General features: G+C 39.5%; 1 protein-coding gene across 3 annotated transcripts in view; it reads left to right on the top strand.

Annotated features, from left to right (window-relative positions):
- Window positions 1-17259, top strand: part of KDM5A (lysine demethylase 5A) — a 51507-nt gene that overhangs the window by 26839 nt on the left and 7409 nt on the right. The window contains exons 18-26 of one of the 3 annotated variants that reach the window (XM_075158759.1): window positions 2946-3060; window positions 6438-6793; window positions 7317-7455; window positions 8404-8583; window positions 10102-10263; window positions 11287-11838; window positions 12623-12766; window positions 16175-16334; window positions 16598-16818. In XM_075158759.1, the coding sequence (XP_075014860.1) occupies window positions 2946-3060; window positions 6438-6793; window positions 7317-7455; window positions 8404-8583; window positions 10102-10263; window positions 11287-11838; window positions 12623-12766; window positions 16175-16334; window positions 16598-16818 (2029 nt within the window). Of the gene's footprint in view, window positions 1-2942; window positions 3061-6437; window positions 6794-7316; window positions 7456-8403; window positions 8584-10101; window positions 10264-11286; window positions 11839-12622; window positions 12767-14978; window positions 15039-16174; window positions 16335-16597; window positions 16819-17259 lie in introns of those variants that run through there. The other 2 variants (XM_075158752.1, XM_075158768.1) reach the window with 2 other exon arrangements.

Below are 17259 nucleotides of genomic sequence, written 5' to 3'. Positions count from 1 at the left end.
GACTTGGTTGGAATGTGTTAAACATACTGTTTTCAGCTGACATGTACTGAAATGTGAAATCCTTTGGAGAAGTTGTGTGTTTGATTGCTGATCAAGTATTTCTCTGAATGTGTGGGAGAGTTGTAGGGAAAGACAATTAGAGGAAAAAATGCAATGAAAGTAAGTATTGACATGAATGTTTGTATTTTAGGTAGCATGGCTAAGCACATAGCTTAAAGCTATGGAAAGAAAATCTGTTAAAACATTGGATTGCAAAACAAAATGCTTGAAAAGTAGGAAATACCAATTATAGTTGGTAAGGCAAGTGCAATTGTATCTTCTGGTACAGCATTTCTCAAAAATATTTATAATTTTGCCAGCTGTTCTCAAGTTGCAGAATGTGTTGTGATGCTGGTGGAGTTACTGGAAGATGCAAAGGAAATGTGTTTTGCCAGCATTGACAGGGACAAAAGGATCTTGGGGAGCAGAGGAGTGCAGAGAGCAAAAACAGTTCATAGTTTGAGCCAGTCTTTTACTTCTTGGGAAGGACCAAGGGAAGGGAGTTAGTGATGTGTGTCTGAAAAGTAGTGGCTTGCCTCAGTGACTTCTGCCAGTTTAGACTCCCTTAGTTCTTTGTGTTGCCTGCCTTGCCTGTGGCTGCCTCAGTGTTACTCTATCCACTGGCCCTACCTCAGCAATCTGCTGGATATGTCCCTTTGTTCTGCTGTCATGAGCCTTCAGCAGTGCGTTCTTCCTTCTTTCCTACGCCTTCTGTGCCCTGAATAAAAGTCCCATAGAAAAGAATTTGATCAGGTGACCATAAGTCTTGTGCCTGTGGTTGTATGGTAAACTTTCATAGCTTGCGTTTCCTCCGAGTATAAGATTTGGCTTTGTAGTTGGTTGGGTTTTTTTGCATGCGTAGTTTTTTGTATAACTTCAAACTTTTCAAGGGAGGGAGTAAAAAGTAAATACCTTGCTAGTTGTAATACCCAACTTTGCCACATGAATGCATATCGTAATGCATAATGCATATCATAATTGCTTGAATTTGAACACTGAAATGTTAGAGTTACACCACAGATCCAAGTATAATACCTGATGTAATTGGAAAGCTGTTATAAAATAGAGAAGCATTTTTGCTGTATTTGAAGGGGAAAGAAGGCTCTCCTGTTTGTTTTTTATTGCTTGTAGAATCCCACTACCACAGAGGTATGGTCAGTTAGAACTCTGGTCTAGGTGAAGAAAGCAATGCTACAGGGGTTGCATTGCCCTGTTCCTAGTGAAGTTTAATTATTTTGGTAGCTCCCAGCTGTTTCTGGTCTGCTGCTGCTTCCTCCTCGTCCTGCTGTTGGAGTGTGTCAGCCTTCTCTCAACAGACTTCCCTTTGGTTAATTATTTGGTGGATTTCCAGCTCTGTCCCAAGAAACACAAGGGATAGAAAGATTTTTCAGTTTTCAATGGTGTGTCTGATCTAAAGCTGAAAGGAATTCCATGGGGCAAAAAAAAAAGACTTGTATATATGTCTGAGGGCTGTTGTATGCTAAATAGCAACATGTTACAAAATTGAGGTTTGAGGAAGATTTTGAAACCTCTTTGCTGAACAGTGTTAGGAAATTTAAATATAGAGGTCATGTTCAGCTGCTTCTTTAACATTTTTGTTAATATTTAATACATTGAGAAGGATCACATTTACAGAAAGGATAAGGTTATTAAAAAGCAAATTAAAAATGAGTGCTCAAACAGAACAATCTGGCAGGGATTAAAGCAGCAATAAACTCATGGTCAAACGTAGCAAAAGAAAATCTATCCCTTATGCATCTGATTATATATAAATCTGAAAAATATGTAACGTAGCTGTGAAGATGTGTTCAATATTCCAATCCTATATCTCGCGCCGCTGTTGGAAGTTGGGAGTTTCCATAGGCAGGGATAGTTGTACCTTTTTGTGCAGCGTCTCATGCTGTGGCAGTCCATGGTTTGACCAGGGACAGAACGCCAGAGCAATGCTTCGCAGAGTGTGCTCTCCCGCGGTGGTGTCTCCGGGAGCGCCACACCCCTGTTCACCCTTGAGCAGGAATGTTGGAGGCACAGCAGGTCCAGTGCAGCCACCGCTCCTCCTTACTGTCTATTGTAGCTAGTGAAAGCCTGCAGTGTTCTTTTTTTCCCCCTCTGAGTTTTACATATTGTGTAATTACATTTGATCATTAATCTAAATTTTACTATTACAATTATATTTAAGTCCATAGTTTGAAAGATTGAATTTTGTTTTTCTTTAATGTTTCTGTAGCAATAAAACGTAGATTCATTAGCAGGGAAAACTCTTCAGTGTTTAAAATCTGTCCTGCTTGTGAAATTGTTGTGCCTGTCAGTGATATGTATACTAAGTGTTTAATTTGTGCAGTGTATCACTTCGAAGTCTTTTACTGCATTCAGTGGGCTTGTGATACTTGCTGCGAGTGATATTTAATGGAAATGTCTTTGCAGAACATGTCCTACTCAGTAGCAGTTTTTTCCTGTTGCAGGGCCAGTTTCAACAGTTCTCTGGCTACAAGAGAGAGCACTCTAGAAAATAAGACTTCTTTTCAGAGTTTGTTGCTGTCACATACCTGAGACTTCTTGTCAGTGCTTATCATGGCAGTCAACTTCTTGAGCTGCCTGAAACAAGCTTTTTGGGCTATGTTCTTGTACCTATTTGGAACAAACCCAATTTGAAAGTCATCTAGACATTCCTTCCTCTGAAGAGCAGGGTAAATTCTCTTGAAGATGCTTAGAGGAATTACATTAAATTTAGTTTTCAAGATTTTGGAATTCTTGTGGAGTTTGGTTTTTTGGAGTTCTCAAGTGAAGGAAATTTTTTTGTAACTTCTCAGTAATCTTGATAGCTCTCTGTTACTGGGGAGTAAATCCAGGGATCATCATCTTCTCTCTCAGGTAATATTGTTTACTTATGTCCATTCATACAGCAGACAGAGCCAAGATAGTGGAAGGACACGGACCAAGCTAACTATGGAGGAGCTTAAAGCATTTGTACAGCAGTTGTTTAGCCTGCCCTGTGTTATCAGCCAGGCCCGACAAGTAAAGGTAAGTTTGCATCTGCTCCGTTGTAAGTGTCGTGCTTTTTGTTTTGTTCTGTTTTGTTTGTGGGGTTTTTTGGTTTTTTTTTAAGCAGATAATATTGCCTGATGTAAAGGATGAAAGGCTTTTTTTTTAAGAATCGGTCCTGCACTGGCAGAGATGGATTGAATGGGGTGTTTCAATTCTAGCTTCTAATATAAAGCAAGTAGCTGCTTTGCAATGATGTCTGGGGCTCAGGAAAGGAAGTAAAATACTCTGGATACATCTAACTCAGTGTCTCCCTGCTTTACTGAGTAATCTTGCTGTGTCATTGAGGTTTTGCTGGTGACATGTTGCTGTCTGTCCATAATGGAATGGTAACATGTCTTTCCTGCTCAATTGCAAGCATGTCTCTAAGTGGGCAACGATGGCATTGGTACTGTTATGCTAGTGTAGTCATAGCAGCTGAATATGTACCTCTCGATCCAGCCTAAGCATGGATATCTAGTGACCTGTGAGATGCTCTAAAGTATTCCACCTGGCCTCCATTGCTGTTCTGGAAGAATACCTTAGCTCTCTTGTGTGGCAATCTCAGACAGCGTGGGGTATTGCACATGGCAGTCAGCGTTTAGGTGACTGAACAGAGCACTTCACTCGGCTATGCGTACGCTTTTTAAGGTGCCTGTTGCAGTGGGCATGGTCAGATGTGGTGGTCTTGAGGTTTTGCTGGTGACATGTTGCTGTCTGTCCATGATGGAATGGTAACATGTCTTTTCTGCTCAATTGCAAGCATGTTTCTAAGTGGGCAATGATGGCATTGGTACTGTTATGCTAGTGTAACTATGTACTGTTATGCTCGTGTAACTGTGTAAATCGAGATAAAAGGTCTTCCCCATCTGTCACTGTCCATGTGGCCCAGTTTTATCTCTCTGAACCAGTTACTCTTATTCCAGCATCTTTAATGCTATCTATAGTGGTGGAATTTCCAATTAAACCCTACCCTTTATATGTTTTGGTAGAAACTTCTGAAGGTTATATTGGTGTGCTTCCTCAGGGGAGTATCACATTGACAATTGTTCAGTAAATACTTCTCAGCCTTGCTTTCCAGGTTACAGCCCCCTTAATCTGTATGCATGGCCTGCATTTCTTGTCCTTCATATATATCTTTGCACCTGTCTTTAAATGAATCTAGCCTAATAAGTAATCCAGATCATACTGATTCCCCAGGCTGCTATTATCATTTATCACTCTGGCAGTCTGTATCATAGCAAGTGTTTTCAGCAGTAATCTTAATTTGTTTCTGTGTCACTGATGATGAAATGTTAAATAGTGTCTCGCCCACTAACCAACTTCTGGAAAACTCCTTCAAGAAACATCCTTAATAAATAAAGATTTTTCACCTTGAGAAATGGTTCTTGAGATGTATGTTAACCATTTATTAACGCACGTATTCTCTGTTGATAACAGTTTTAAGAATGTTCTATAGTACTAGATTGAGGTCCTAAAATTCTAAACATTACCATATGTGCAGCTACCCCTAGATAACCAAACATATAATACTTAGTCTTGTTTGAAAAGGCCTCTTTTCCATAAGTGTTTCCTAGTGTTGGTTATGTCCTCCTTCATTCATGAATTCTGTATTAACTTTTCCGTGGTAGTTCATTGTTGATATCATGGAGAGACTTTATATTGGACTTTTTTCTTGTCTTTGTTATTGGCATGTTGTTGCTGAAAACAGGTACCTTCAGAAAACTATAGAATTCCAGGATACAGATTTTCCAGGCCTGTTGACTCTAATCTTTATCCTTCAGAGATGTTCTTTAATGTGTTTTCCAGCAGCTAGTAGAGTGGAAAGTATCCTCCTCATGTGATAGGAAGATTTTACTACACTTCTTTCCAAATACAAATATTTACTAATATTTATTCATGAAGTGTTATCATCATCTATTGATAGACCTATAAGGTTGTTCTCAAAGGAGTTATTTGTTTCTAGTGTATTTAAAACCTGCTTCTAATTAAGACATAATTCGTAGATGACAGAGCTGAGGGCATGCAATAAACTCTTAACGGTTTTAATTCGTGTTTTTGTCTAAACATTTTCACCCAGCTATTCTCTCTCTTCCCCCTCTCCAGCCATAGGAAACTGGTTCTGTTCAAGTACTCTCTCTGTGCATGTGTCACAGAGAGCTTCAACATAATCACTAACCAGTAAAATAAATATTATCATTTTACTGGTTACAAACCATAGCCTCTTAGTTTCTGAATGAAGTCAGAGAATGATCATTTATGTGTAAGCACTCACTAGCTTTCAGCATGACATTTGAATGCAATTATCCATCGTAATGAATTGCAAAATAATTCTTGTGTTGGATGATGAGTATTTTCAAACACAAAAGGCATTATAATTATTAAACTGTAATAATTTACTGTTGTTGCTATGAAGCATTCAGTGTATGTTCTCTAGATCAAAATGCTTATAATGTGGATCTTGTTCTTTTTCATAAATGCCTTTTGGTTTCCAGACAATCATGAAAAACAGCATCAGACAAAAAGGGCAGTAAGCTAAGGGTTAGGAAGTGTGGGTTTTGCTCCTCATTGTGCCATCGACTTGCTATCAGAAATACCTGTCTTTTTGTAAGAGACTCAGTAGTGAATCAATTGAGTATACTGGTTGAATGTCCTTGAATGAATCTCCTGCAGAGATTCTTTCCTGTCTGTTTGCTTGCTTTGATTTTTTTCATTGCAGTGCCAAAACACAAGGATGAGGACAACTGCAGCAGTGCAGTTGGATTTCTGTGAAATTGTCTCCTTTCATTAGAGGGTTTTGCATTTTCATTTCTTTCCTTTTTGAGATAAAACCCAGGTGTGTTTAAGTAGTGGGCCTGCTTTAGGAAATAGTAATTTAAAACCTGACCGTTGTTATTTTAATAATCTTTTGCTATTCCTGTCTTCATACAACTCTGGCTTGTTCTTTTTCCTCAGCATGTTGTGTTCCGTTGTGCATTACCATCATTACTGTAATGCCCCTGACAGTAGACTGAAAGGATGATCTGTTTGCCTTTACCCCTACTGTTTTAAAATTAATGTTGACCAGGCAGTGCTTAATATTCTGTTTTGTTGGCAGCTGTAGTTGGTTGCAGTTGTACTATTTTAGGTGCAGAGTTTCATCCACCTAATATGCATAGTGTATGAAATATTAGGCCAAATGAGTTTAGGTGGTCTGTTACTTAATATGTGTCAGACTTGATGGCTTGTGACAAACTAGCTGGCAGTGTGTGTAGAAGCTCTGACTGATTATGTGATGATCACATGCAAATTCGCAGCTGACTGATCCCTCAGTCAGCTTTCCCTTTTGATTCTATGGGCGTGTTTTCCTAATTGATTTGTACGATATGTTACTTCAGAATCTGCTTGATGATGTTGAAGAATTTCATGAGCGTGCACAAGAAGCTATGATGGATGAGATCCCAGACTCTTGCAAGCTGCAGGAGTTGATAGACATGGGCTCTGGCCTTTACGTAGAACTTCCTGAACTGCCAAGGCTGAAGCAAGAACTGCAGCAAGCACGGTGGCTGGATGAGGTGAGGTCCACCCTCTTGGATCCCCAGAGGGTCACCCTAGATGTGATGAAGAAGCTGATTGACTCAGGCGTGGGCTTGGCACCGCACCATGCTGTAGAGAAAGCCATGGCTGAGCTGCAGGAGCTGCTTACAGTCTCAGAGAGGTGGGAGGAGAAGGCCAAGGTCTGCCTGCAGGCCAGGTGAGTGTTCCTTTGCAAACTGTTCTTACAGGTCACACACTTCAGGGATTCCCAGCCTCTGTTGAGGAGTGTGGTGAAAAGTAGGGGCTTTGAAGCTGTAGTGCTTTTTTTTTTTACCTCCCAGCGGTTTGATTGCTCAAGAGTTGGATTTGAGGTGGTTGATGAGTTGCAGAAGAGCTGATTCCCTGTCATGTTGCACAGTGGCAGGATTGCACTGTGAATTGCTGCTGTCTTTGCTATTCATCCCCCTCAACAAAAAACACTGAGTATGTATGCCACACAAGACAGCTTCCTTGATGTTAAGGAGTTCTGATGCTATGCCCTTTGGAACTTGATTGTGCAAAGTCCATCAGCTTTCTCACCTCTCCTGTTATTTGGTAGCCAGTAGCACCCTCCAAGAATAGAGCCATGGTATCCTACACTGTGGTGTAGTGATGAAGTTGCATCACCAGCCTGTCAAACTTATGTCTTTAGTTGACTGGCATTTTGAGAGAAGGCTGGAATTGGGTTTTTCTTCCTCTAGACCGCGCCAAAGTATGATGGCTCTGGAGGGCATCGTGAATGAAGCAAAGAACATCCCTGCTTACCTGCCGAATGTGCTGGCACTGAAAGAAGCCCTGCAGCGGGCTAGAGACTGGACAGCCAAAGTGGAGGCCATTCAGGTAGGGGTTGCAGCAGGGACTGGAATCTTCTGCTTGCATCCTGTTATTTAGACGTGTTCTTTATTCCTAGCTTCTCTATCCACAAAGGTGACCCTAAGAGAAACCTTACTATAGCTATTAAATGCGCTTACCATAGCTTGTGTGTTTGAATTTCTTTTTCTTTCTGTGCTGCTGTTTCCCCATTGGCTATCCAATTTCTTTTTCCCTTCCTTTTATGCATTTCATGGGGGATGTAAAAGCCGGCAAATTCATTATGATACAAATGTAACTCTCAAAGGGCCTTACTTGATATTGAAACTGTTCTGCAGACTGTTACTGGAAATGCTTAGCTGCAGCAGAAGATATTCTGCTCACAGGTCTTCAGTTTTGGAACTGGCTAAGGAAATTTTTTTTTGTTTGTTTTTTCTCCCCAAAACGGGCATAAGATTTAATGGCACTGATGGCTGAAATTTTCTGTCTGAAATAGATGAAGTTATGACATTGTTAGTTCAGTAGTCCCCCGTTCTATTGCTCTACCCACATAACTTGATCCAAAAGGGACATGGCTTCTGTGATATTTCCAGGTGTTGATCTCTGGACTGCAACTGCTATTCTTGTATCAGGTATTTGCTGGGAACTGAAGTGAGAATCCCAATTGATTTCACATCGGCCCCTGTACAACTCTCAGATACTGTAGCTTGCTGTTAAGCAGACAGCGTTTAAGACAACCATCTAGAAATGAAATGTCGTCTTGCTCCATAAGCTAGCTGGCCATGTCAGAATGGCTGTTAAAATAAAAACTGTATGAGATAGTTTTAAATATACCAGTAAGATTGAAACCCTGCCCTCCTTTCCTTTCCTATGGAACTCTATTTTAGTCAGTGACAAAATAGTCTATGGCTTGAAATTAAGCTGGCCACTGATATAGTGGTGGAATCATTGGCTTAGAAAAAATGTCTTTTACTCCAGAACGGGAGCAACTATGCCTACCTGGAGCAACTGGAGAGCTTGTCTGCCAAAGGCCGCCCAATACCAGTGCGTCTTGATGCCCTGCCTCAGCTGGAGTCACAGGTAGCTGCAGCACGTGCCTGGAGAGAGCGCACAGGAAGGACTTTCCTGAAGAAGAACTCAAGCTACAGTCTGTTACAGGTGAGCAACAGACACTTTTGTGTCAGCCTTCAGAAACTGATCTTGATGGCCCTCTGTGGTCTGGATAGAACAGCTGGTTCAATTACAGTAGATTACAGCTCCTTTTGAGAATAGAATATAATAAAAAACTTCAGTGTTCTCAGGTGAAAAGAATGAAAAAGGCAAAAAGTCTGTTTGGCTAGTCTTGTTTTATGTATAGACAACCTCAACTGTTACTTTTGAAGAAACAGATTAAAACTTATTTTTGGGAGGGAAAGAAAAAGATTTCTTTTTCTGTGTAATTGTAGAAATGTAGGCCTGAAGTGGACATAGAAGCTGTCTTTGATGAATGTTTTAACTTGTTCCACTGCTTAAATTCTAAGAAAATAGATTAGATATTTTATAAGCTGTTTAACTATAAGAAAAATTAAGTCAGCTCCTGTTTATTTCACTTCAATGAATGTAGTCACTGTCTTTGTTTTAATAAAAATCATTCATGTGTTTGAAGATTTATCATATCTACTTGACAGACTTCCCTTTTCTAGGGAAAACAATTCCAGTTCTTTCAATGCTTTCTTGTAGGCTGAATTTTTCATACTTCTATCTTATTACTATTCTCTGCGGTTTGTCTTCACTTTTAGTATGATGTCCAAAACCAGACAGAATCCTCTCACTATGGCTTCCCTAGTGCCATGTGAAGTGCAATAATTGCATCATGTGTCTCAAAGGCGATACTGCTGTTTAATATTTCCCAGTGGGATCTGCCCCTATTGCAACAACAGCACACTGATTTCTGTTCAGTTTATGATGCACTCTAGGTCCAAATTTTTTTCTCTGTATTCTTCTGCCTAACTAGTTATTTAATATGTTCTGGTTTTGCATTTGACTGTTTTCCTAAATGTATCAATTTGAACTTTCCTATATTGAATTTAATTTGCTAGATTTTATATTTAAGTATGCCTTCCAACTAATCAAGATTACTTAAAATTTAATTCTTGAACTTAAAAGTGCTTTGCAGCCTCTCATGTTTGATATTAAAAGGCTTATAGCATGTTTTCTAGTTTTGTTTCAGCCACCAAATTGCTGATGTAAATATGAAATCATGGCAGATCTTTAAGACTTGCAATATGATGAAGGCGCTTGAAGTGAATGTTAAACTACTGATACCTAACTGTGTACAGTATTTCAGTTAGCTATATGTATGATAGCTTAATCTGAATAGATTTTGTAATTTAATCATGAAAACACAGTGGCTTTCAAGTTGACCTGCCACATCACTGTGGTGCTGATTACATTCCAATCCAACATGTATGAAATACTTGTATCCTTTTCTGTTTATATCTCCTCTTCCTAGCATTAATTGACAGATATCAAAGGTGTTAGATTGCCGAGTATTTTTTGCTCTCTGGTAACTTTGTTGTAATTCCTTTATTAAATGTTCTCATATATGTCCCTGAAATCATAACATTATAGGTTAGAACATTTTTCTGTTCTTGGCATCCTTGGTTCTGACGGTGTAAGTTTTCTTGGTGGTTACAGGTTCTGAGCCCTCGGACTGACATTGGTGTTTATGGGAGCAGTAAGAATAGGCGGAAGAGGGCAAAGGAGTTGATGGAGAAGGAAAAGGAGAAAGATCTTGACTTGGAATCCCTAAGTGAACTGGAGGATGGGCTGGAGGAGGCCAGGGATACTGCAGCTGTGGTAAGGAGCAATGAAAGGTAGTGGGTTTAATTTGTCCCTAATCTGTGTAGAAATCTTATGGAAGAATTGATAAATGAATCTCACTGAAACGAATATCTCATAATATGATGTTTGACACAAGAATGTAGTTCAGCTTTAATTGCAGTGAAAGTAGAGGGAAGCACAGTTCAGAGTATAAGTGCTGGTATTTAGTATGTATTGGGCTATGTTAAGACTTAAATGCTCTTGGGTTAATATTTGTGGCTGCTCATCTAATATTATTAACATTTATTGAAATCCCATCAAAATAATGAGGAATGAGGTGCAGTTCTACCTTAAACAGTACCAAGACATATTTGATTAGGTCGATTTTGAGGGCAGCCTGTAAGTGCTTGGTCATAGAAACTGGGCTGGGGGGAATGTTATATTTGATTCCTCCTTGTTGGGAGGATATTCATGCAGCTTATCAGAGGAATTTGCTGTCATCTGGCTGCCCTTTCTCCAGGAACAAAGAAAATATATGCAGGCTCATTAATGTGGCTTACACACAGTCTGTTTTACCTTAGTATGCTTTGTTATAGTTACTTGAATGGAGACACTGAGGAAATGCAAGTTGCTTCAGGAAGATACGTGGTCACTCAGATGCTCCTGGTGCTGAGTCAATATTAAAACAGTGCTCAGCTGCATTGTCTCAGTAGACAGACGGATGGAACTTTCTCTGACTTCTGACAGTCAAAACCTGTTCTGGTGGTCTTATGACAGATTTAATTATGAACTTCAGAAACTTTGTAGATATGGAGAAGGTTGTCTAAAGTTTACATAGAATCTCTGTCAGAAGGACTCAGGGGAGTAATGAGTAATTGAGGAGGAGGTATTTTAGCTAAAGTTTTAATTAGATCACACAATTCCTAAATCTTGGGCTAGTTTAGCTAGGAAGATCTCTTGATATATGGGGTTTCCTTTTTCTTTTCCTATGTTGCTAATAAAATGTAATCTCTCTTAGCTGTTGAAGGTCATGAACTGTTTTTTGTCTTTGCTGGGTAGGTGGCTATATTCAAGGAGCGGGAACAGAAGGAGATTGAAGCCATGCATGCTCTCAGGGCAGCTAACCTGGCCAAGATGACTATGGTGGATCGAATCGAAGAAGTCAAATTCTGTATCTGCCGCAAAACAGCTAGTGGATTCATGCTACAGTGTGAGCTGTGCAAAGACTGGTTTCATAGTGGCTGTGTGCCCCTTCCCAAAACAAGTTCTCAGAAGAAGGGCTCTAGTTGGCAGGCCAAAGAAGTGAAGTTTCTGTGTCCACTTTGCATGCGTTCTCGAAGGCCACGGCTTGAGACAATACTGTCTCTGCTGGTGTCCCTGCAGAAGCTGCCTGTACGGCTGCCGGAAGGGGAAGCATTGCAGTGCTTGACAGAACGTGCCATGAGTTGGCAGGACCGAGCGCGGCAGGCTTTGGCCACTGACGAGTTGTCCTCTGCTTTGGCTAAGCTTTCTGTGCTCAGCCAGCGAATGGTGGAGCAGGCGGCACGGGAGAAAACAGAGAAAATAATCAGTGCAGAACTACAGAAAGCAGCAGCTAACCCAGACCTGCAGGTAGGGATGTGAATATCTTGCTTTTTACCATGCTTGTCCTTCTTCAGTGTGTCAAATGCCTTATCTTTCTTGGAGAAGCTTGGGGGAGAGGGGAGGGCAGTTAAAAGCTGAGAATTAGACATATCAAAATTACTTAGTTCAGTGCTCCTCAGTCTCAGGCTGTGACTGGGTTCAGTCGGTTACATGCTGCTCCAGGAACAGGCCTGTTGCTTTGTACTGGATAAGCAACTGCTGAAGGTGCTTATAAGAAATATCGGTTCAGATATAACAGCTGGCTAAGGGCCTGAAGATGTGTAAAGCAGTGGCTACTTCGGTGTCCAAATTCCATTTCCCTCTTGACAGAATCAAAGGTCTCAATATTTATAATTTCTCATGGATTGTCATTCTTAGGCATTTGGTGTTTTGTTAGTAGAAACTAGACTGTAGACAAACAGTAGTACTTTTACAGCTGACCTCTTCATCTTGAGATTGAGATCAGATGATGCTGTGGTGAAGAAGTTTGTACAACCACAGGCTATAATTTGGTAGCACTGAATAGCAGTATCTAGATCTTCCTAGTCACTATTATTCAAAAACATGGAAATAAAATCTAATAGAACCTTTTGCTTGGATATTTTCCTATCTTTCTTCACATCTTGCTGTAACTAGGCTTTTCTGTAACTGTCCAGGCAGTTATCCTCAGGCTAAAAGAACCACTGTTTTCTTTGTCAATAACTTGTTAGCTTTTTTATAGATTTTTCTGGAAATTTTATCGTTTCATTCTCATATTCCATTTTTCTTTTAGGGACACTTGACTAGTTTCCAGCAATCAGCCTTTAACAGAGTGATAGGGAGTGTGTCCTCATCCCCACGGCAGACTTTGGATTATGATGATGAAGAGACAGACTCTGATGAAGACATCCGGGAGACATATGGCTATGATATAAAGGTAAGTAATGCAATATGTGCTTGTCTGCATGGAATTAATCCAGAACACCTGTTTTTTATTAATTCAATTTATTTCAGAATGTTTTTTGTATCTTAAGCTATCTATGTACATTCTGCCCTGACTCCTGTTGCAGAAGAGGTACTTCTTGATTTTTATCAGAGTTCTGGACTATTGGGAAGTTTTGTAATGTTTTTATTGAAAATTTCCAAATGTCCTGTTTGAGTTTCAAAAGGTGCCTTTTAGTGCTAAGGAAAAAGATACACCTCTCAAGGGGTTTGTATTTATAATACCATGGAGGATGAACATTGTCTTTATGCCCCATTCAGAGATGATATGAATCATAAATATGAGCAAGTGTCTATATGGAGAGCTCTTCAACAGCTTTTGCTACAGCAAAAAATTGGTCTTTGAAAACTGCATGCCCTATAAGAATTTTCCTGATGCCAGAGCTTCTTTCATGTTTTCATACCTTTCTCTTCATTCAACCCTCATATAAAGGAGGTACATGTGTTCAATTTTGGATGTGTGGAAATTTTCAGGACTAGATGTCTGGATCGTCTTGTAAAATTAGTGTCTGGATTCAGTTACAATTCGGAAATTGTAACTGCAGTTAAACTTCTAAAATATTTTAGGTAGAGAAGTATTGGCATGAGAAAAGGCAATTGTAGAAATAGCCAAGTGTTTTCACTGTGATGTATTTCACTTCAGAACTTCTGAAATGTCCTATGTAGAGACAAAAGCAACGCCACTGTTTCTTCTTGTGCAGTGTTTTCTTTTTAGTGATAGTGTCATATCTACCTTAAAAGATGCTAACTTAAAAGACGGTGTGGTCATATAAATTCTTCTAAGGTAGATTTTCGGGTTTATAAAGGGACAGCAAATTTTCCCGGTATGATTTGCCTCAATCTCCTATTTTTAGTATTTTGTTTCTAAGCAGCTATATGCAAATACACACATTTGTCTTACAGTCCCATGTGAAATGCCAACAAGAGTACATTGCAATTGGGTGTTACAGCTTTTAATTAAATTAGTTTCATATTAAAAAAAAAATTCCAAACTGTTCTTTGCATCAGGAGTCATAATAAGGCATTTCTGAAAGATGTGGCATTTTCTGAGGCTGTGATAAAGCATATGTCAAGATGTCATATACTTGTCAGGATCTGAGGTTTTTGCAGGAGTGTAATTTCATTTGTTTAATGATTCTGTTGTCCTGATTTCAAAATCTGTTACTTAATCCTTTTGATTTGGATGTCCATCACTGTATGTAATTGTAAAAACCTAAAAGTAAAAATCTGTGGAAGCAAAGCTGATAGGGAGCAGAAATGTCTTTTGTTAGGTCGACTAACATGGTTGGAATAGAAGACAAATTTTCAGGCAACCAAATTCTTCAGGTCTAAACTAGGAGCAGTAAAGTTCAAAAGAAATAGCAAAGTTGCTCAGAGATTAACTATTTTTATACTGGCTTTCAAGGGTTGGGTTTTTTCAATTTGTGATCTATAAACATTTTCCAGTGGAGTGATGTGTTTAAAAAAAAAACCGTAGTATCTAGATCATGATGCATCATGTATGAATTTGCTCTTAATAACTTCTTGTGGACCCTGTAGAAATATCTATGGATCCCTAAGGGTCCATAGACTATATTGCAAAAACCACGATCTCGGACATCTCAAGTACAACAGTGGTTACAAAAACAGATGTGAAAAGGCCTGTTTGATTATATTGTGTTTCTTCTAATTAAAACATGATTCTTGCCAGCAAATACTCCATTATGAGTGCAATAGCTAGACTTGTTTTTAAGATTTGTTTCAAGCAGACTGATGCACTGGTTGAATTTACTGTGAACTTTCTTCACCTTTAATTGCTTATGTATTTTTTCTCATTCCTTTGCACCTGTGTTGCCTGCGGCCACCAAATGCTGATATCTTCCTATTAATTTCCCTATTGGCCCTGAACTTTCTTTAATGTAGTATAATACGATATTCAGAACAAGATACTGTATGAGAGAGAACCTTTACTATGTAGGGAGAAATACCTTCCTCTCTGTGAATATATTTATTCTGCCTTTTCATCTGGGCAATTTAAATCTGAATTTCCCACTTCTAGTTCTGTACTGAAATCATTAGTGTGCACTTCACTTCCTTTTAAACATGTAACTGAAAGCCAGAGAGAGATTACCATTCTTAAACTCCCTTTTTATGTCATGAAATGACAGTGTCTGGGTGGTACAATTTCCTGAGTTGGCCATTTTGGGACCCACACAGCTAATCTTCAGGTAAATATTGTCAATAAATGCTCTACGGCCTTTCTCTTCTTTCAAGCCAGCTTCTTGATTTTTACTGTTTTCTGAAAGATTTCAGTCTTACATGGCATGCTAAGTATGTTTAACCTGTTGGCCAGTTTCATCACAAATGTGACAGGGTGGCTAAGTTCTGGAAAGTGCTGTGGAAATAGCCAACTGGTTGAGGAGATGATGCTTATTAATTTCACCTGGAGGGGTGAGTAAGGAGGAAGTTAGTACTAGCGGGCATCAGGGAATCTACTCGGATGGGCTTGTGCCTTCTCTGGATTCTCTGCCTAATGTAATGCAAAGTCAAACAAAGCTTCTCTCACTGCCAAGAGATTCCTAACCTCTCTTCTCCTAATGGATCCACCTGCACCTGAAGGCATGCATCCCATTTCAGAGCGTGATGTACTTAAAAAGTCAAGCATCCATCCTACAGAATGCATTGAGTGTATTGAGCGTCCTACACAATGTGTTGAGCTGAGCACAAGTCAATGCCATCCTTACCCTGTTCATGGAAATATTCACAACAGTCTCAAGTATTACGGCCCTCTTCCTTTCAGTGTTTGCTCCTATCTTAAAATGGTTCAAGACTGCCAGAAAAGTCCCGATCCCAGGGTAACGTTTGATTGTTTGCCATTATGTTGGTATTTGTTGCTGTGCTGGAACACCCTGTTTTTTCCTCACCTGTAAGATCTTTAATCGTTTCCTTCTATAGTAACCATTATTTACTCAGCATACCCCTGCTTTACTAAAGATGCCAGTCTTTATGGTCTTGCAGTCAAATTTTTCAAGCAAAAAAAAATCATGTAGGCTAAGAGTAAGCCTCTTTTCATTATGTTGACTTGTGAAGACTGTACTTGAGGGACTGCTGAGTGAGAAAACTTGTCAAGTGTTTCTCATGCACTAACTATAAATCTATAGACCTATTTCCATAGTTGCAGTGTTCATCCACTATTTAAGTAGGGATATAACCTGTACCTTTTGCACATGGTCTTGGTGTCTCTGATGGGGTGCTTCAAAGTAGGGTTTAAGGAACAGCAGACTGGTCAGTCTTAGTAGAATTTACTTTGAAGTAGGTATTTTCTGGATCCAGATGTTGCATGTTTTCTGTGGGTCTTTTTCAGGACAATGCAAGTGTAAAATCTTCCAGCAGCTTGGAGCCCAATTTGTTTTGTGATGAGGAAATCCCTATTAAATCAGAGGAAGTGGTGACACACATGTGGACTGCTCCCTCATTCTGTGCCGAACACGCATATTCGTCCGCTTCTAAAAGCTGCTCTCAAGGTATTTGCTTTTGTATACATTGAGATAAAATTGAGCAGTCAGTAGGGAGGGGAACTGCTCTGTTACCTGTGCTAGTTGTCTGTAAGAAGGTACAGTAGAGTTACATTGCAGTTAGTTTCCTGATGTCTGATATATAAACCTGTGTCAACGTTTTTTGCTTTGGATTGTCTCCGTCCTTAGATTGTTGTTGTGAAAAGTATGTCATTTCTTTTGGTTTTGATCTCTTTCTTTTATCCTTATATGACTTGCCTCCTGTCTGAAAGGTTCTAGCACTCCAAGGAAGCAGCCTCGGAAGAGTCCATTGGTACCTCGTAGTTTGGAGCCCCCTGTATTGGAGCTGTCACCTGGAGCGAAGGCTCAGCTAGAAGATCTAATGATGGTAGGAGATCTACTAGAGGTATCACTGGATGAGACCCAGCACATCTGGCGGATTTTACAGGCTACTCATCCACCCTCTGAGGACAGGTTCCTTCATGTCATGGAGGTATGGAACTTGAAGAAATATTCTGGTATGGAAAAAAAAACCCCACATTATTTTGGTGGTTTTTTTTAAAATACAATCTTGGGTAGTTGAGTGCTTAGTTACTTGACGTGTTTGGATTTCAGCCGGGGAGTAGTAGATTCCAGAAAATAACAGAATAAGAGATCCAAAAATTTAGTTCTTGATAACTCATGCCATAGCAGTGCCCTCCACAATTAACCATATTTAGAACAGTTTTCTCAGGCAGTCCCATATGCAAACCTTATTTTAGAAAATGTAAGGTTAGGGAAGGAAACGCTGTTCTTGATTATGCTTGGAATCAGAAGCAAAAGAATTACAAGAAACATTTAGAAAGATGGAAAGTCTACACTTAGCTTGTATAACTTGGTACTTGTATATTGCTGAACTTTTGTTGTTACTGGGGAAATAACACTGTTTTTTTAA

The sequence above is a fragment of the Calonectris borealis genome, chromosome 1 (assembly GCF_964195595.1).
Source record: "Calonectris borealis chromosome 1, bCalBor7.hap1.2, whole genome shotgun sequence".
NCBI classification, from domain to species: Eukaryota; Metazoa; Chordata; class Aves; order Procellariiformes; family Procellariidae; genus Calonectris; species Calonectris borealis.
Note: the sequence above shows the minus strand (reverse complement) of the source record. Positions and strands in the feature narration are given on the sequence as shown.